General features: G+C 54.2%; 1 protein-coding gene across 1 annotated transcript in view; it reads right to left on the bottom strand.

Annotated features, from left to right (window-relative positions):
• Nucleotides 1-5,701: 5,701 nt before the first annotated feature.
• Nucleotides 5,702-16,569, bottom strand: part of LOC116958805 (uncharacterized) — a 21,535-nt gene continuing 10,667 nt past the window's right edge. Inside the window, exons 4-7 of the mRNA XM_076058954.1 lie at nucleotides 13,895-14,002; nucleotides 10,133-10,231; nucleotides 8,771-8,869; nucleotides 5,702-5,846 (exon numbers count right to left, since the gene is read on the bottom strand). Of these exons, the coding sequence (XP_075915069.1) occupies nucleotides 5,703-5,846; nucleotides 8,771-8,869; nucleotides 10,133-10,231; nucleotides 13,895-14,002 (450 nt within the window). The 3' untranslated portion in view covers nucleotide 5,702. The remainder of the gene's footprint in view (nucleotides 5,847-8,770; nucleotides 8,870-10,132; nucleotides 10,232-13,894; nucleotides 14,003-16,569) is intronic.

Raw genomic sequence — 16,569 nt, 5'->3', positions numbered from 1 at the left:
AGTGTAGTGGTGAGTGTACTAGTGGTGAGTGTACTAGTGGTGAGTGTAGTGGTGAGTGTACTAGTGGTGAGTGTACTAGTGGTGAGTGAGTGTGAGTGGTGAGTGTACTAGTGGTGAGTGAGTGAGTGTACTAGTGGTGAGTGTACTAGTGTTGAGTGTACTAGTGGTGAGTGAGTGTAGTGGTGGTGAGTGTAGTGGTGAGTGTGTGGTGAGTGTAGTGGTGAGTGAGTGGTGAGTGTACTAGTGGTGAGTGTGTGGTGAGTGAGTGGTGAGTGTGTGGTGAGTGAGTGGTGAGTGTAGTGGTGAGTGAGTGAGTGGTGAGTGTACTAGTGGTGAGTGTGTGGTGAGTGAGTGGTGAGTGTGTGGTGAGTGGTGAGTGTACTAATGGTGAGTGTACTAGTGGTGAGTGTGTGGTGAGTGAGTGGTGAGTGTACTAGTGGTGAGTGTACTAGTGGTGAGTGTACTAGTGGTGAGTGAGTGGTGAGTGTACTAGTGGTGAGTGTACTAGTGGTGAGTGTGTGGTGAGTGAGTGGTGAGTGTACTAGTGGTGAGTGTACTAGTGGTGAGTGTACTAGTGGTGAGTGTAGTGGTGAGTGTACTAGTGGTGAGTGTACTAGTGGTGAGTGTAGTGGTGAGTGTACTAGTGGTGAGTGTACTAGTGGTGAGTGTACTAGTGGTGAGTGAGTGGTGAGTGTACTAGTGGTGAGTGTACTAGTGGTGAGTGTAGTGGTGAGTGTACTAGTGGTGAGTGTACTAGTGGTGAGTGTACTAGTGGTGAGTGTACTAGTGGTGAGTGTAGTGGTGAGTGTACTAGTGGTGAGTGTACTAGTGGTGAGTGTACTAGTGGTGAGTGTAGTGGTGAGTGTACTAGTGGTGAGTGTACTAGTGGTGAGTGTACTAGTGGTGAGTGTAGTGGTGAGTATAGTGGTGAGTGAGTCAGTGGTGAGTGTACTAGTGGTGAGTGTGTGGTGAGTGAGTGGTGAGTGTGTGGTGAGTGGTGAGTGTACTAATGGTGAGTGTACTAGTGGTGAGTGTGTGGTGAGTGAGTGGTGAGTGTACTAGTGGTGAGTGTACTAGTGGTGAGTGTACTAGTGGTGAGTGAGTGGTGAGTGTACTAGTGGTGAGTGTACTAGTGGTGAGTGTGTGGTGAGTGAGTGGTGAGTGTACTAGTGGTGAGTGTGTGGTGAGTGAGTGGTGAGTGTGTGGTGAGTGAGTGGTGAGTGTAGTGGTGAGTGAGTGAGTGGTGAGTGTACTAGTGGTGAGTGTGTGGTGAGTGAGTGGTGAGTGTGTGGTGAGTGGTGAGTGTACTAATGGTGAGTGTACTAGTGGTGAGTGTGTGGTGAGTGAGTGGTGAGTGTACTAGTGGTGAGTGTACTAGTGGTGAGTGTACTAGTGGTGAGTGAGTGGTGAGTGTACTAGTGGTGAGTGTACTAGTGGTGAGTGTGTGGTGAGTGAGTGGTGAGTGTACTAGTGGTGAGTGTACTAGTGGTGAGTGTACTAGTGGTGAGTGTAGTGGTGAGTGTACTAGTGGTGAGTGTACTAGTGGTGAGTGTAGTGGTGAGTGTACTAGTGGTGAGTGTACTAGTGGTGAGTGTACTAGTGGTGAGTGAGTGGTGAGTGTACTAGTGGTGAGTGTACTAGTGGTGAGTGTAGTGGTGAGTGTACTAGTGGTGAGTGTACTAGTGGTGAGTGTACTAGTGGTGAGTGTACTAGTGGTGAGTGTAGTGGTGATTGTACTAGTGGTGAGTGTACTAGTGGTGAGTGTACTAGTGGTGAGTGTAGTGGTGAGTGTACTAGTGGTGAGTGTACTAGTGGTGAGTGTACTAGTGGTGAGTGTAGTGGTGAGTGTACTAGTGGTGAGTGTACTAGTGGTGAGTGTACTAGTGGTGAGTGTAGTGGTGAGTATAGTGGTGAGTGTACTAGTGATGAGTGTACTAGTGGTGAGTGTACTAGTGGTGAGTGAGTGGTGAGTGAGTGGTGAGTGTACCGGTGGTGAGTGTAGTGGTGAGTGTACTAGTGGTGAGTGTACTAGTGGTGAGTGTACTAGTGGTGAGTGTACTAGTGGTGAGTGTACTAGTGGTGAGTGTAGTGGTGAGTGTACTAGTGGTGAGTGTACTAGTGGTGAGTGTAGTGGTGAGTGTACTAGTGGTGAGTGAGTGAGTGTAGTGGTGAGTGTACTAGTGAGTGAGTGTACTAGTGGTGAGTATGTGGTGAGTGGTGAGTGTACTAGTGGTGAGTGTGTGGTGAGTGGTGAGTGTACTAGTGATGAGTGTACTAGTGGTGAGTGTGTGGTGAGTGGTGAGTGTACTAGTGGTGAGTGTACTAGTGGTGAGTGTACTAGTGATGAGTGTACTAGTGGTGAGTGTAGTGGTGAGTGTACTAGTGGTGAGTGTAGTGGTGAGTGTACTAGTGGTGAGTGTAGTGGTGAGTGTACTAGTGGTGAGTGTACTAGTGGTGAGTATGTAGTGGTGGTGAGTGTACTAGTGGTAAGTGAGTGAGTGAGTGGTGAGTGTACTAGTGGTGAGTGGTGAGTGTACTAGTGGTGAGTGTGTGGTGAGTGAGTGAGTGGTGAGTGTACTAGTGGTGAGTGTGTGGTGAGTGAGTGGTGAGTGTGTGGTGAGTGAGTGGTGAGTGTAGTGGTGAGTGAGTGAGTGGTGAGTGTACTAGTGGTGAGTGTGTGGTGAGTGAGTGGTGAGTGTGTGGTGAGTGAGTGGTGAGTGTAGTGGTGAGTGAGTGAGTGGTGAGTGTACTAGTGGTGAGTGTGTGGTGAGTGAGTGGTGAGTGTACTAGTGGTGAGTGTACTGGTGGTGAGTGAGTGGTGAGTGTACTGGTGGTGAGTGTACTGGTGGTGAGTGTGTGGTGAGTGAGTGGTGAGTGTAGTGGTGGTGAGTGTACTAGTGGTGAGTGTACTAGTGGTGAGTGTAGTGGTGAGTGTACTAGTGGTGAGTGTACTAGTGGTGAGTGTAGTAGTGGTGAGTTTGTGGTGAGTGGTGAGTGTACTGGTGGTGAGTGTACTAGTGGTGAGTGTACTAGTGGGTGAGTGTACTAGTGGTGAGTGAGTGGTGAGTGTACTAGTGGTGAGTGTACTAGTGGTGAGTGGTGAGTGTACTAGCGGTGAGTGTACTAGTGGTGAGTGAGTGGTGAGTGTACTAGTGGTGAGTGAGTGGTGAGTGTACTAGTGGTGAGTGTGTGGTGAGTGAGTGGTGAGTGTACTAGTGGTGAGTGAGTGGTGAGTGTACTAGTGGTGAGTGTACTAGTGGTGAGTGTACTAGTGGTGAGTGAGTGGTGAGTGTACTAGTGGTGAGTGTACTAGTGGTGAGTGTACTAGTGGTGAGTGTGTGGTGAGTGTACTAGTGTTGAGTGAGTGTACTAGTGGTGAGTGTACTAGTGGTGAGTGTACTGGTGGTGAGTGTACTAGTGGTGAGTGTATTAGTGGTGAGTGTACTAGTGGTGAGTGTACTAGTGTGTGGTGAGTGGTGAGTGTACTAGTGGTGAGTGTACTAGTGCGTGAGTGGTGAGTGTACTAGTGGTGAGTGTGTGGTGAGTGTACTAGTGGTGAGTGTACTGGTGGTGAGTGTGTGGTGAGTGTACTAGTGGTAAGTGAGTGAGTGAGTGGTGAGTGTACTAGTGGTGAGTGGTGAGTGTACTGGTGGTGAGTGTGTGGTGAGTGAGTGGTGAGTGTAGTGGTGAGTGAGTGAGTGGTGAGTCTACTAGTGGTGAGTGTGTGGTGAGTGAGTGGTGAGTGTGTGGTGAGTGAGTGGTGATTGTGTGGTGAGTGGTGGTGAGTGTACTGGTGGTGAGTGTGTGGTGAGTGAGTGGTGAGTGTGTGGTGAGTGAGTGGTGAGTGGTACTAGTGGTGAGTGTGTGGTGAGTGAGTGGTGAGTAACTTACACAGTTCTTGCACGTGGTGATGGCTCCATGCAGGATGAGAATCTTGGCCACACGAAGTCGCCCTCCCCTCCAGAGCATCGTGAGAGGGGGTGTCACCTTCCTACACTCACCACACACACTCACCATACTCACCACTAGTACACTCACCACTAGTACACTCACCACCACACTCACCACTAGTACCCTCACCACTAGTACACTCACCACTAGTACACACACCACTACACCCACTCACTCACCTAGTCTCCTTCCTACACTCACCACCAACACTCACCACTAGTACACTCACCACCACACTCACCACCACCACACTCACTCTCCCACCCACTCACTCACCCACCCACTCACTCACCCACTCACCCACCCACTCACTCACTCACTCACCCACTCACTCCACTCACTCACCCACCCACCCACCCACTCACTCACTCACCCACCCACCCACCCACTCATCCACCCACCCACCCACTCACCACCCACCCACCCACTTACTCACCCACTCACTAACTCACTCACCCACCCACTCACCCACCCACTCACCCACCCACCCACTCACCCACTCACCCACCCACTCACCCACCCACCCACCACTCACTCACCCACTCACCCACCCACTCACTCACCCACCCACTCACCCACCCACCCAACTCACTCACCCACTAACCCACCCAGTCACTCACCCACCCACCCACCCACTCACTCACTCACCCACCCACCCACTCACTCACCCACTCCCTCACTCACCCACTCACTCACCTACTCACTCACCCACCCACCCACTCACTCACTCACCCACCCACTCACCTACCCACCCACTCATCCACTCACCACACTCCACCCCACCCACCCACTCACCCCTCCTCACCACTCACTCACTCACTCACTCACCCACCCATTCACCCACCCACTCACTCACCTACCCACCCACTCACCCACCCACTCACCCACCCACCCACTTACTCATTCACCCACTCACCCACCCACTCACTCACTCACTCACCCACCCACTCACTCACTCACCCACTCACCCACTCACTCACCCACCACTCACTCACCCACCCACTCACCCACTCACTCACTCACTCACCCACCCACTCACTCACCCACTCACTCACTCACCCACTCACTCACTCACCCACTCACTCACCCACTCACCCACCCACCCACTCACCCACCCACTCACCCACCCACTCACCCACTCACTCACCCACTCACCCACTCACTCACCCACCCACTCACTCACCCACTCACTCACTCACTCACCCACTCACTCACCCACTCACCCACACACCCACTCACCCACTCACTCACCCACACACCCACCCACCCACCCACTCACTCACCCACCCACCCACCCACTCACTCACCCACTCACTCACCCACCCATTCACCCACCCACTCACTCACCCACCCACCCACTCACCCACTCACCCACCCACTCACCCACCCACCCACTTACTCATTCACCCACTCACCCACTCACTCACCCACTCACCCACCCACTCACCCACACACCCACCCACCCACCCACTCACTCACCCACCCACCCACCCACTCACTCACTCACCCACTCACCCACCCACTCACCCACCCACTCACCCACTCACTCACCCACTCACCCACTCACTCACCCACCCACTCACTCACCCACTCACTCACTCACTCACCCACTCACTCACCCACTCACTCACTCACCCACTCACCCACTCACTCACCCACACACCCACTCACCCACTCACTTACCCACTCACCAACCCACCCACTCACTCACCCACTCACCCACCCACTCATCCACTCACTCACTCACCCACTCACTCACCCCACTCACCCACCCACCCACTCACCCACTCACTCACCAGATCCCGAGCGTTGACGTCAGCCCCCCAGCTGATCACGTGCTCCAGGCACGCGACGTTCCCCGTCTTCGTGGCCACGTGGAGGGGCGTGCACCTCAGCTGGTGACGTCACGCGCACACGTCACGCGCGTGACGTCACACACAGAAGGTGAAGGTTTCCCAGGTCACTTGACTCGAGACAAATCTCAACTCGAGACAAATCTCAACTCGAGACAAATCTCAAGACGCCTAGAGACAAATTCTCAACTCGAGACAAATCTCAAGACAACTTCTCGTGATGCTCACCTTGTGAGTGGGTGAGTGAGTGAGTGGGTGAGTAAGTGGGTGAGTGAGTGGGTGAGTACGTGGGTGAGTGAATGGGTGAGTGGATGGGTGAGTAAGTGGGTGAGTGGGTGAGTGAGTAAGTCAATGTTGGGTCCCACGTCTTGAGACTAGTCTTAAGACGTCTTAGCTGGACTCATGATAAATCTGAAGACGTCTTGCCGTGATGCTCACCTTGTGAGTGAGTGAGTGGGTGAGTGGATGGGTGAGTGAGTGGGTGAGTGGGTGGGTGGGTGGGTGAGTGAGTGGGTGAGTGAGTGAGTGAGTGGATGGGTGAGTGAGTGGGTGAGTGAGTGAGTGAGCGGGTGAGTGAGTGGGTGAGTGGGTGAGTGGGTGAGTGAGTGAGTGGGTGAGTGGATGGGTGAGTAAGTGGGTGAGTGGGTGGGTGAGTAAGTCAATGTTGGCTCCCACGTCTTGAGACTAGTCTGAAGACTCACCACTCACTCACTCACTCACCCAAGACGTCTTGAGGCTAATCTAAAGACGTCTTGCCGTTATGCTCACCTTGTGAGTGAGTGGATGGGTGAGTAAGTGGGTGAGTGGGTGGGTGAGTGAGTGGGTGAGTAAGTGGGTGGGTGGGTGGGTGAGTGAGTGGGTGAGTGAGTGGGTGAGTGAGTGAGTAATTGGGTAAGTGAGTGAGTGAGCGGGTGAGTGGATGGGTGAGTAAGTGGGTGAGTGGGTGGGTGAGTGAGTGGGTGAGTAAGTGGGTGAGTGGGTGAGTGAGTGGGTGAGTGGGGTGGGTGAGTGAGTGGGTGAGTAAGTCAATGTTGGCTCCCGCGTCTTGAGACTAGTCTCACGACATCTTGAGGCTAATCTGAAGACGTCTTGCCCTGATGCTCACCTTGTGAGTGAGTGAGTGAGTGGGTGAGTGAGTGGGTGAGTAAGTGGGTGGGTGAGTGGGTGGGTGAGTGGGTGAGTGAGTGGGTGAGTGGGTGGGTGAGTGGGTGAGTGAGTGGGTGAGTGGGTGGGTGAGTAGGTGGGTGAGTGAGTGAGTGAGTGGGTGGGTGGGTGAGTGGGTGGGTGAGTGAGTGAGTGAATGGGTGAGTGGGTGAGTGAGTGGGTGAGTAAGTGAGTGGGTGGGTGAGTGGGTGGGTGAGTAAGTGGGTGAGCAAGTGGGTGAGTGGGTGAGTAAGTGGGTGAGTGGGTGAGTAAGTGGGTGAGTAAGTGGGTGAGTGGGTGAGTAAGTGGGTGAGTGGGTGAGTAAGTGGGTGAGTAAGTGGGTGAGACTAGTCTTGAGACGTCTTAGCCCTGATGCTCACCTTGTGAGTGAGTGAGTGGCTGGGTGAGTGGGTGGGTGAGTAAGTGGGTGAGACTAGTCTTGAGACGTCTTAGCCCTGATGCTCACCTTGTGAGTGAGTGAGTGGCTGGGTGAGTGGGTGGGTGAGTAAGTGGGTGAGTGGGTAAGTGGGTGAGTAAGTGGGTGAGTGGGTGGGTGAGTTAGTGGGTGAGTGGGTGAGTGGGTGGGTGAGTGAGTGGGTGGGTGAGTAAGTGGGTGAGACTAGTCTTGAGACGTCTTAGCCCTGATGCTCACCTTGTGAGTAAGTGAGTGGGTGGGTGAGTGGGTGGGTGAGTGAGTGGGTGAGTGAGTGAGTGGGTGAGTGAGTGGGTGAGTAAGTGAGTGAGTGGGTGGGTGGGTGAGTGGGTGAGTGAGTGGGTGAGTGAGTGGGTGAGTGAGTAAGTGGGTGAGTGGGTGGGTGAGTAAGTGGGTGAGTGGGTGGGTGAGTAAGTGGGTTGGACTAGTCTCACGACATCTTGAGGCTCATCTGAAGACGTCTTGCCCTGATGCTCACCTTGTGAGTGAGTGAGTGAGTGGGTGAGTGAGTGGGTGAGTAAGTGGGTGGGTGAGTGGGTGCGTGGGTGGGTGAGTGGGTGAGTGAGTGGGTGAGTGGGTGGGTGAGTGGGTGAGTGAGTGGGTGAGTGGGTGGGTGAGTGGGTGGGTGAGTGGGTGAGTGAGTGGGTGAGTGGGTGAGTGAGTGGGTGAGTAAGTGAGTGGGTGGGTGAGTGGGTGGGTGAGTAAGTGGGTGAGCAAGTGGGTGAGTGGGTGAGTAAGTGGGTGAGTGGGTGAGTAAGTGGGTGAGTAAGTGGGTGAGTGGGTGAGTAAGTGGGTGAGTGGGTGAGTAAGTGGGTGAGTAAGTGGGTGAGACTAGTCTTGAGACGTCTTAGCCCTGATGCTCACCTTGTGAGTGAGTGAGTGGCTGGGTGAGTGGGTGGGTGAGTAAGTGGGTGAGACTAGTCTTGAGACGTCTTAGCCCTGATGCTCACCTTGTGAGTGAGTGAGTGGCTGGGTGAGTGGGTGGGTGAGTAAGTGGGTGAGTGGGTGAGTGGGTGAGTAAGTGGGTGAGTAAGTGGGTGAGTGGGTGGGTGAGTAAGTGGGTGAGTGGGTGGGTGAGTGAGTGGGTGAGTGGGTGGGTGAGTAAGTGGGTGAGACTAGTCTTGAGACGTCTTAGCCCTGATGCTCACCTTGTGAGTAAGTGAGTGGGTGGGTGAGTGGGTGGGTGAGTGAGTGGGTGAGTGAGTGAGTGGGTGAGTGAGTGGGTGAGTAAGTGAGTGAGTGGGTGGGTGGGTGAGTGGGTGAGTGAGTGGGTGAGTGAGTGAGTGGGTGAGTGAGTAAGTGGGTGAGTGGGTGAGTGAGTAAGTGGGTGAGTGGGTGGGTGAGTAAGTGGGTTGGACTAGTCTTGAGACGTCTTAGCCCTGATGCTCACCTTGTCACGTGCATCAATGTTGGCTCCCGCGTCGATGAGGAGCTTGAGGGTGGTCACGTGACCACCACGGCACGCCCAGTGAGCCGCAGTGTTGTCAAGCTGTGGTGGGGGGGGGTGGGGGGTGGTGGAGTGGGGGTGGGGGTGAGTGGGGGGAGTGGGGGGTGGAGTGGGGAGAATGGGGGATGGAGGTGAGTGAGTGGGTGGGTGGGTGAGTGAGTGAGTGGGTGAGTGGGTGGGTGAGTAAGTGGGTGAGTGGGTGGGTGAGTAAGTGGGTGAGTGGGTGGGTGAGTAAGTGGGTGAGTGGGTGGGTGAGTAAGTGGGTGAGTAAGTGGGTGAGTAAGTGGGTGGGTGAGTAAGTGGGTGGGTGGGTGAGTAAGTGGGTGAGTGGGTGGGTGGGTGAGTGAGTGAGTGGGTGAGTGAGTGAGTGGGTGAGTGGGTGGGTGAGTAAGTGAGTGGGTGAGTAAGTGAGTGAGTGGGTGAGTGGGTGAGTGGGTGAGTGAGTGAGTGGGTGAGTGAGTGAGTGGGTGAGTGGGTGGGTGGGTGAGTAAGTGGGTGGGTGAGTGGGTGAGTGGGTAAGTGGGTGGGTGGGTGAGTGGGTGGGTGAGTAAGTGGGTGAGTAAGTGGGTGGGTGAGTGGGTAAGTGAGTGGGTGGGTGGGTAAGTGAGTGGGTGGGTGAGTAAGTGAGTGGGTAAGTGGGTGAGTAAGTGGGTGGGTGGGTGAGTAAGTGGGTGGGTGAGTGGGTGGGTGAGTAAGTGGGTGAGTGAGTGGGTGGGTGAGTGGGTGAGTGAGTAAGTGGGTGAGTGAGTGAGTGGGTAAGTGGGTGAGTAAGTGGGTGGGTGAGTAAGTGGGTGGGTGAGTGGGTGGGTGAGTAAGTGGGTGAGTGAGTGGGTGGGTGAGTGGGTGGATGAGTAAGTGGGTAAGTGGGTGAGTGAGTGGGTAAGTGGGTGGGTCAGTGAGTGAGTGGGTGAGTAAGTGAGTGGGTGGGTGAGTGGGTGGGTGAGTAAGTGGGTGAGTGAGTGGGTGGGTGAGTGGGTGGATGAGTAAGTGGGTGAGTAAGTGAGTGAGTGGGTGAGTGAGTGGGTGAGTAAGTGAGTGGGTGGGTGAGTGGGTGTGCCCCTCACGCCGGCCCCTCCCACTCACTCCGGCCCCTCCCCCTAACGTATGCCCCTCCCCCTCACCCAGGCTCCTCCCCTACACCAGTTCCTCTCGAGCTCCGCCCCCAGCAGTGACGACCACGTGGGCGTGGCCCTCAGCTATGCCCCTCATCCCATGTCCATCCCTCTCACCCTGGCCCCTCCCCCTCACCCAGGCCCCTCCCCCTCACCCGAGCCACGCCCCCTCACCCCGGCCCCTCCCCCTCACCAGATCCTTCTTCTCGAGCTCCGCCCCCGCTCCCAGCAGTGACGTCACCACGTGGGCGTGGCCGGCGGAGCTGGCGCGGTGCAGCGCGGTGCGACGGAGCTGCGTCACGGAGACAAAGACAAAGGTGCAGGTGACCCAGGTAGCCTCCTGTTGGGCTGTAGGGGCAAGTGCTGTCACATAGACACAGGCAAAGGTCACCCAGGTAGCCTCCAGCTGGGATGTAGGGGCAAGTGCTGTCACATAGACACAGGCAAAGGTCACCCAGGTAGCCTCCAGCTGGGCTGCAGGGGCAAGTGCTGTCACACAGACACAGTCAAAGGTCACCCAGGTAGCCTCCTGTTGGGCTGTAGGGGCAAGTGTTGTCACATAGACACAGGCAAAGGTCACCCAGGTAGCCTCCTGCTGGGCTGTAGGGGCAAGTGCTGTCACATAGACACAGGCAAAGGTGGCCCAGGTAGCCTCCAGCTGGGATGTAGGGGCAAGTGCTGTCACATAGACACAGGCAAAGGTCACCCAGGTAGCCTCCGGCTGGGATGTAGGGGCAAGTGCTGTCACATAGACACAGACAAAGGTCACCCAGGTAGCCTCCAGCTGGGATGTAGGGGCAAGTGCTGTCATATAGACACAGACAAAGGTGGCCCAGGTAGCCTCCTGTTGGGCTGTAGGGGCAAGTGCTGTCACATAGACACAGGCAAAGGTCACCCAGGTAGCCTCCAGTTGGGCTGTAGGGGCAAGTGCTGTCACATAGACACAGGCAAAGGTGGCCCAGGTAGCCTCCAGCTGGCCTGTAGGGGCAAGTGCTGTTACACAGACACAGGTAAAGATCTCCCAGGTAGCCTCCAGCTGGGCTGAAGGGGCAAGTGCTGTCACATAGACACAGACAAAGGTGCAGATCGCCCAGGTAGCCTCCAGCTGGGATGTAGGGGCAAGTGCTGTCACACAGACAAAGGTCGCCCAGGTAGCCTCCAGCTGGGCTGTTGATGGTGGTTGTTGTTGATGGTGATTGTGGTGCTTGTTGTGGTGTTGGTGGTGCTGGTGGTTGTGGTGGTAGTGATGGTGGTTTTGGTGGTTGTGGTTGTGGTGTTGTTGGTGGTGGTTGTTGTTGTTGATGGTGGTGGTGTTGGTGGTGGTGTTGTTGTTGGTGGTTGTGGTAGAGTTGTTGTTGATGGTTGTGGTGTTGGTGGTAGTGATGGTGGTGTTGGTGGTAGTGATGGTGGTGTTGGTGGTGGTGTTGGTGGTGTTGGTTGTTATTGTTGTTGGTTGTGGTGGTTGTGGTGGTTGTGGTTGTGGTGGTGGACGCACGTGATCACACGTGTTGGTGGTAGTGATGGTGGTGGTTGTGGTTGTTGTGGTGGATGTGGTGGTTGTTGTGGTGTTGGTGGTAGTGTTGGTGGTTGTGGTTGTTGTGGTTGTTGTGGTGGTGGTTGTGGTGGTTGTGGTGGTGGACCCACGTGATCACACGTGTTGTTGTTGATGGTGGTTGTGGTGGTAGTGGTGGTTGTTGTTGTGGTTGTGGTGGTTGTTTTTGTTGTTGTTGGTTGTGGTTGTGGTGGCTGTGGTGGTTGTGGTGGTGGACCCACGTGATCACACGTGTTGGTGGTAGTGATGGTGGTGGTTGTTGTTGGTTGTGGTGGTTGTGGTGGTGGTGGTTGTTGATGGTGGTTGTGGTTGTGGTGGTTGTTGTGGTGGTTGTGGTGGTGGTGGACCCACGTGATCACACGTGTTGTTGTTGATGGTGGTTGTGGTGGTTGTGGTGGTGGTTGTGGTGGTGGTGGTTGTTGTTGTTGGTTGTGGTGGTTGTTGGTTGTGGTTGTTGTGGTGGCTGTGGTGGTGGACCCACGTGATCACACGTGTTGGTGGTAGTGATGGTGGTGGTTGTGGTGGTTGTTGTTGTGTTGGTTGTTGTTGTTGGTTGTGGTGGTGGTTGTGGTGGTTGTTGTTGGTTGTGGTGGTGGTGGTAGTGGTTGTGGTTGTTGTTGGTTGTGGTGGTGGTGGTGTTGGTGGTGGTGGTGGTGGACCCACGTGATCACACGTGTTGATGGTGGTGGTTGTGGTGGTGGTTGATGTGGTTGTTGTTGTTGGTTGTGGTGGTGGTGGTAGTGGTTGTGTTGGTGGTGGATCCACGTGATCACACGTGTTGTTGTTGATGGTGGTGGTGGTGGTTGTTGTTGTGTTGGTGGTAGTGATGGTGGTTGTGGTGGTTGTGGTGGTGGTGGTTGTTGTTGTTGTTGGTTGTGGTGGTGGTGGTAGTGGTTGTGGTGGTGGACCCACGTGATCACACGTGTTGATGGTGGTGGTTGTGGTGGTGGTTGTGGTGGTTGTTGTTGTTGGTTGTGGTGGTGGTGGTGGTTGTGGTGGTTGTGTTGGTGGTGGACCCACGTGATCACAGTGTTGTTGTTGATGGTGGTGGTGGTTGTTGTTGTGTTGGTGGTAGTGATGGTGGTTGTGGTGGTTGGTTGTGGTGGTTGTTGATGGTGGTTGTGGTGGTGGTAGTGGTTGTGGTGGTGGACCCACGTGATCACACGTGTTGTTGTTGATGGTGGTTGTGGTGGTTGTTGTTGTGGTGGTTGATGTTGTTGTTGGTTGTGGTGGTGGTGGTTGTGTTGGTGGTGGACCCACGTGATCACACGTGTTGTTGTTGTTGTGGTTGTGGTGGTTGTTGTGGTGGTTGTTGTTGTTGTTGGTTGTGGTAGTGGTTGTGGTGGTGGACCCACGTGATCACACGTGTTGATGGTGGTGGTTGTGGTGGTGGTTGTGGTGGTTGTTGTTGTTGGTTGTGGTGGTTGTTGTGGTGGTGGTTGTGTTGGTGGTGGACCCACGTGATCACACGTGTTGTTGTTGATGGTGGTTGTGGTGGTTGTTGTGGTGGCTGTGGTGGTTGTGGTGGTTTTGTTGTTGGTGGTTGTGGTGGTGGTGGTTGTTGTTGTTGTTGGTTGTGGTGGTGGTGGTGGTAGTGGTTGTGGTGGTGGACCCACGTGATCACACGTGTTGATGGTGGTGGTTGTGGTGGTGGTTGTGATGATTGTTGTTGTTGGTTGTGGTGGTTGTTGTGGTGGTTGTGTTGGTGGTGGACCCACGTGATCACACGTGTTGTTGTTGATGGTGGTTGTGGTGGTTGTGGTGGTTGTTGTTGTGGTTGTGGTGGTTGTGGTGGTGGTGGTGTTGGTGGTGGACCCACGTGATCACACGTATTGTTGTTGATGGTGGTTGTGGTGGTTGTGGTGGTTGTTGTTGTTGGTTGTGGTGGTTGTTGTGGTGGTTGTGGTGGTGGACCCACGTGATCACACGTGTTGTTGTTGATGGTGGTTGTGGTGGTTGTTGTGGTGTTTGTTGTTGTTGATGGTGGTTGTGGTGGTTGTGGTGGTTGTTGTTGTGGTTGTGGTGGTTGTTGTTGTTGTTGGTTGTGGTTGTGGTGGTTGTTGTGGTGGTTGTGGTGGTGGTTGTGGTGGTTGTTGTTGTTGGTTGTGGTGGTTGTTGTGGTGGTTGTGGTGGTTGTTGTGGTGGTTGTGGTGGTGGACCCACGTGATCACACGTGTTGTTGTTGATGGTGGTTGTGGTGGTTGTTGTTGTTGTTGATGGTGGTTGTGGTGGTTGTGGTGGTTGTTGTTGTGGTGGTTGTTGTTGTTGGTTGTGGTTGTGGTGGTTGTTGTGGTGGTTGTGGTGGTGGTTGTGGTGGTTGTTGTTGTTGGTTGTGGTGGTTGTTGTTGTTGTTGGTTGTGGTGGTGGTGGTTGTTGTGTTGGTTGTGTTGGTGGTGGACCCACGTGATCACACGTGTTGGGGTCTCCCCCGTGGCTCAGGAAGGAGTCCACCACCTGGAGCTGTCCAGAGAGAGCGGCGAGCAGGAACGAGGCAGCATCCACCACCTGGGCCTAGCACAACCACAACAACCACCACAACAACAACCACCACCATCAACACCACCACCACAACAACCACCATCAACAACAACAACCACCACCACCACCTGGAGCTGTCCAGAGAGAGCGGCGAGCAGGAACGAGACAGCGTCCACCACCTGGGCCTAGCACAACCACAACCACAACAACCACAACAACAACAACAACCACCATCAACACCATCACCACAACCACAACAACCACCACCACCACCACCTGGAGCTGTCCAGAGAGAGCGGCGAGCAGGAACGAGACAGCGTCCACCACCTGGGCCTAGCACAACCACCACAACCACCACAACAACAACAACAACAACAACCACAACCACCACAACAACAACCACAACCATCAACACCATCACCACAACAACAACAACCACCATCATCACTACCACCAACACGTGTGATCACGTGGGTCCACCACCACAACCACCACAACAACCACCATCAACAACAACAACAACCACCACCACCACCACCTGGAGCTGTCCAGAGAGAGCGGCGAGCGGGAACGAGACAGCGTCCACAACCTGGGCCTAGCACAACCACAACCACACCACAACCACAACAACCACAACCATCAACACAAACACCATCACCACAACCATCAACACCACCACCACAACAACCACCATCAACAACAACCACCATCATCACTACCACCAACACGTGTGATCACGTGGATCCACCAACACAACCACCACAACAACCACCACCACCACAATAACAACAACCACCACAACCATCAACAGAAACACCATCACCACAACAACCACCAACAACAACAACAACCACCACCACCACCACCACCTGGAGCTGTCCAGAGAGAGCGGCGAGCAGGAACGAGACAGCGTCCTCAACCTGGGCCTAGCACAACCACAACAACCACAACCATCAACAACAACAACCACAACAACCACAATCATCAACAACAACAACCATCAACAACCACCACAACAACAACAACCACCACAACCATCAACACCATCACCACAACAACCACCACAACCACCACAACCATCACAACCACAACCACCATCAACACAAATACCACCATCAACAACAACAACCACCACCACCACCATAAACAACAACCATCAACACAACCACCATCACCTCAACCACCATCACCACAACCACAACAACCACAACCACCATCACCACAACCACCATCACCACAACCACCATCACCACAACCACAACAACCACAACCACCATCACCACAACCACCATCACCACAACCACCATCACCACAACCACAACAACCACAACCACCATCACCACAACCACCATCACCACAACCACCATCACCACAACCACAACAACCACAACCACCATCACCACAACCACCATCACCACAACCACCATCACCACAACCACAACAACCACAACCACCATCACCACAACCACCATCACCACAACCACCATCACCACAACTACAACAACCACAACCACCACCAACAACAACCACCATCACTACACCACAACCACCACCATCACCACAACCACAACAACCACAACCACCATCACCACAACCACCATCACCACAACCACCATCACCACAACTACAACAACCACAACCACCATCACCACAACCACAACAACCACAACCACCATCACCACAACCACCATCACCACAACCACCATCACCACAAGCACCATCACCACAACTACAACAACCACAACCACCATCACCACAACCACCATCACCACAACCACCACCATCACAAACACCATCACAACCACCATCACCATTACCACAACCACAATCACCACAACCACCATCACCACAACCACCATCACCACCACCATCACAACCACCATCACCACAACCACCACAACCACAACCACCATCACCACAACCATCACCACCACAACCACCAATACCATCAACACCACAACCACCACCATCACAACCACCACCATCACAACCATCACCATCACAACCATCACCACCATAACCACCAACATCACAACCGCAACCACTACCAACATCACCAACACCACCAACACCACCACCACAACCACCACCACCACCACAACCATCACCACCACAACCACCACCACCACAACTATCACAATCATCACCACCACAACCATCACCACCACCACCACCACAACCATCACAACCATCACAACCACCACCACAACCATCACAACCATCACAACCACAACCATCACCACCACCACCACAATCATTACAACCATCACCATCACAACCATCACCACCACAATCATCACCAGCACCACCATCACCATGGGTGAGTGAGTGAGTTAGTGGGTGAGCGAGTGGGTGGGTGAGTGTGTGAGTGAGTGGGTGAGTCAGTGGGTGAGTGAGTGAGTGAGTGGGTGAATGGGTGGGTGGCTGAGTGAGTGAATGGGTGAGTGAGTGCGTGAGTGAGTGGGTGAGTGAGTGGGTGAGTGAGTGAGTGGGTGATTGGGTGGGTGGCTGAGTGAGTGAGTGAGTGGGTGAGTGAGTGAGTGGGTGAGTTGGTGAGTGAGTGGGTGGGTGAGTGGGTGGGTGGGTGAGTGAGTGATTGG

This window comes from Petromyzon marinus (genome assembly GCF_048934315.1).
Source record: "Petromyzon marinus isolate PM22_M1 ecotype Great Lakes invasive population chromosome 83 unlocalized genomic scaffold, UKy_Petmar_22M1.pri1.0 chr83_unloc.1, whole genome shotgun sequence".
Lineage (NCBI taxonomy): Eukaryota > Metazoa > Chordata > Hyperoartia > Petromyzontiformes > Petromyzontidae > Petromyzon > Petromyzon marinus.
This window is presented reverse-complemented; position numbering and strand designations above follow the sequence as displayed.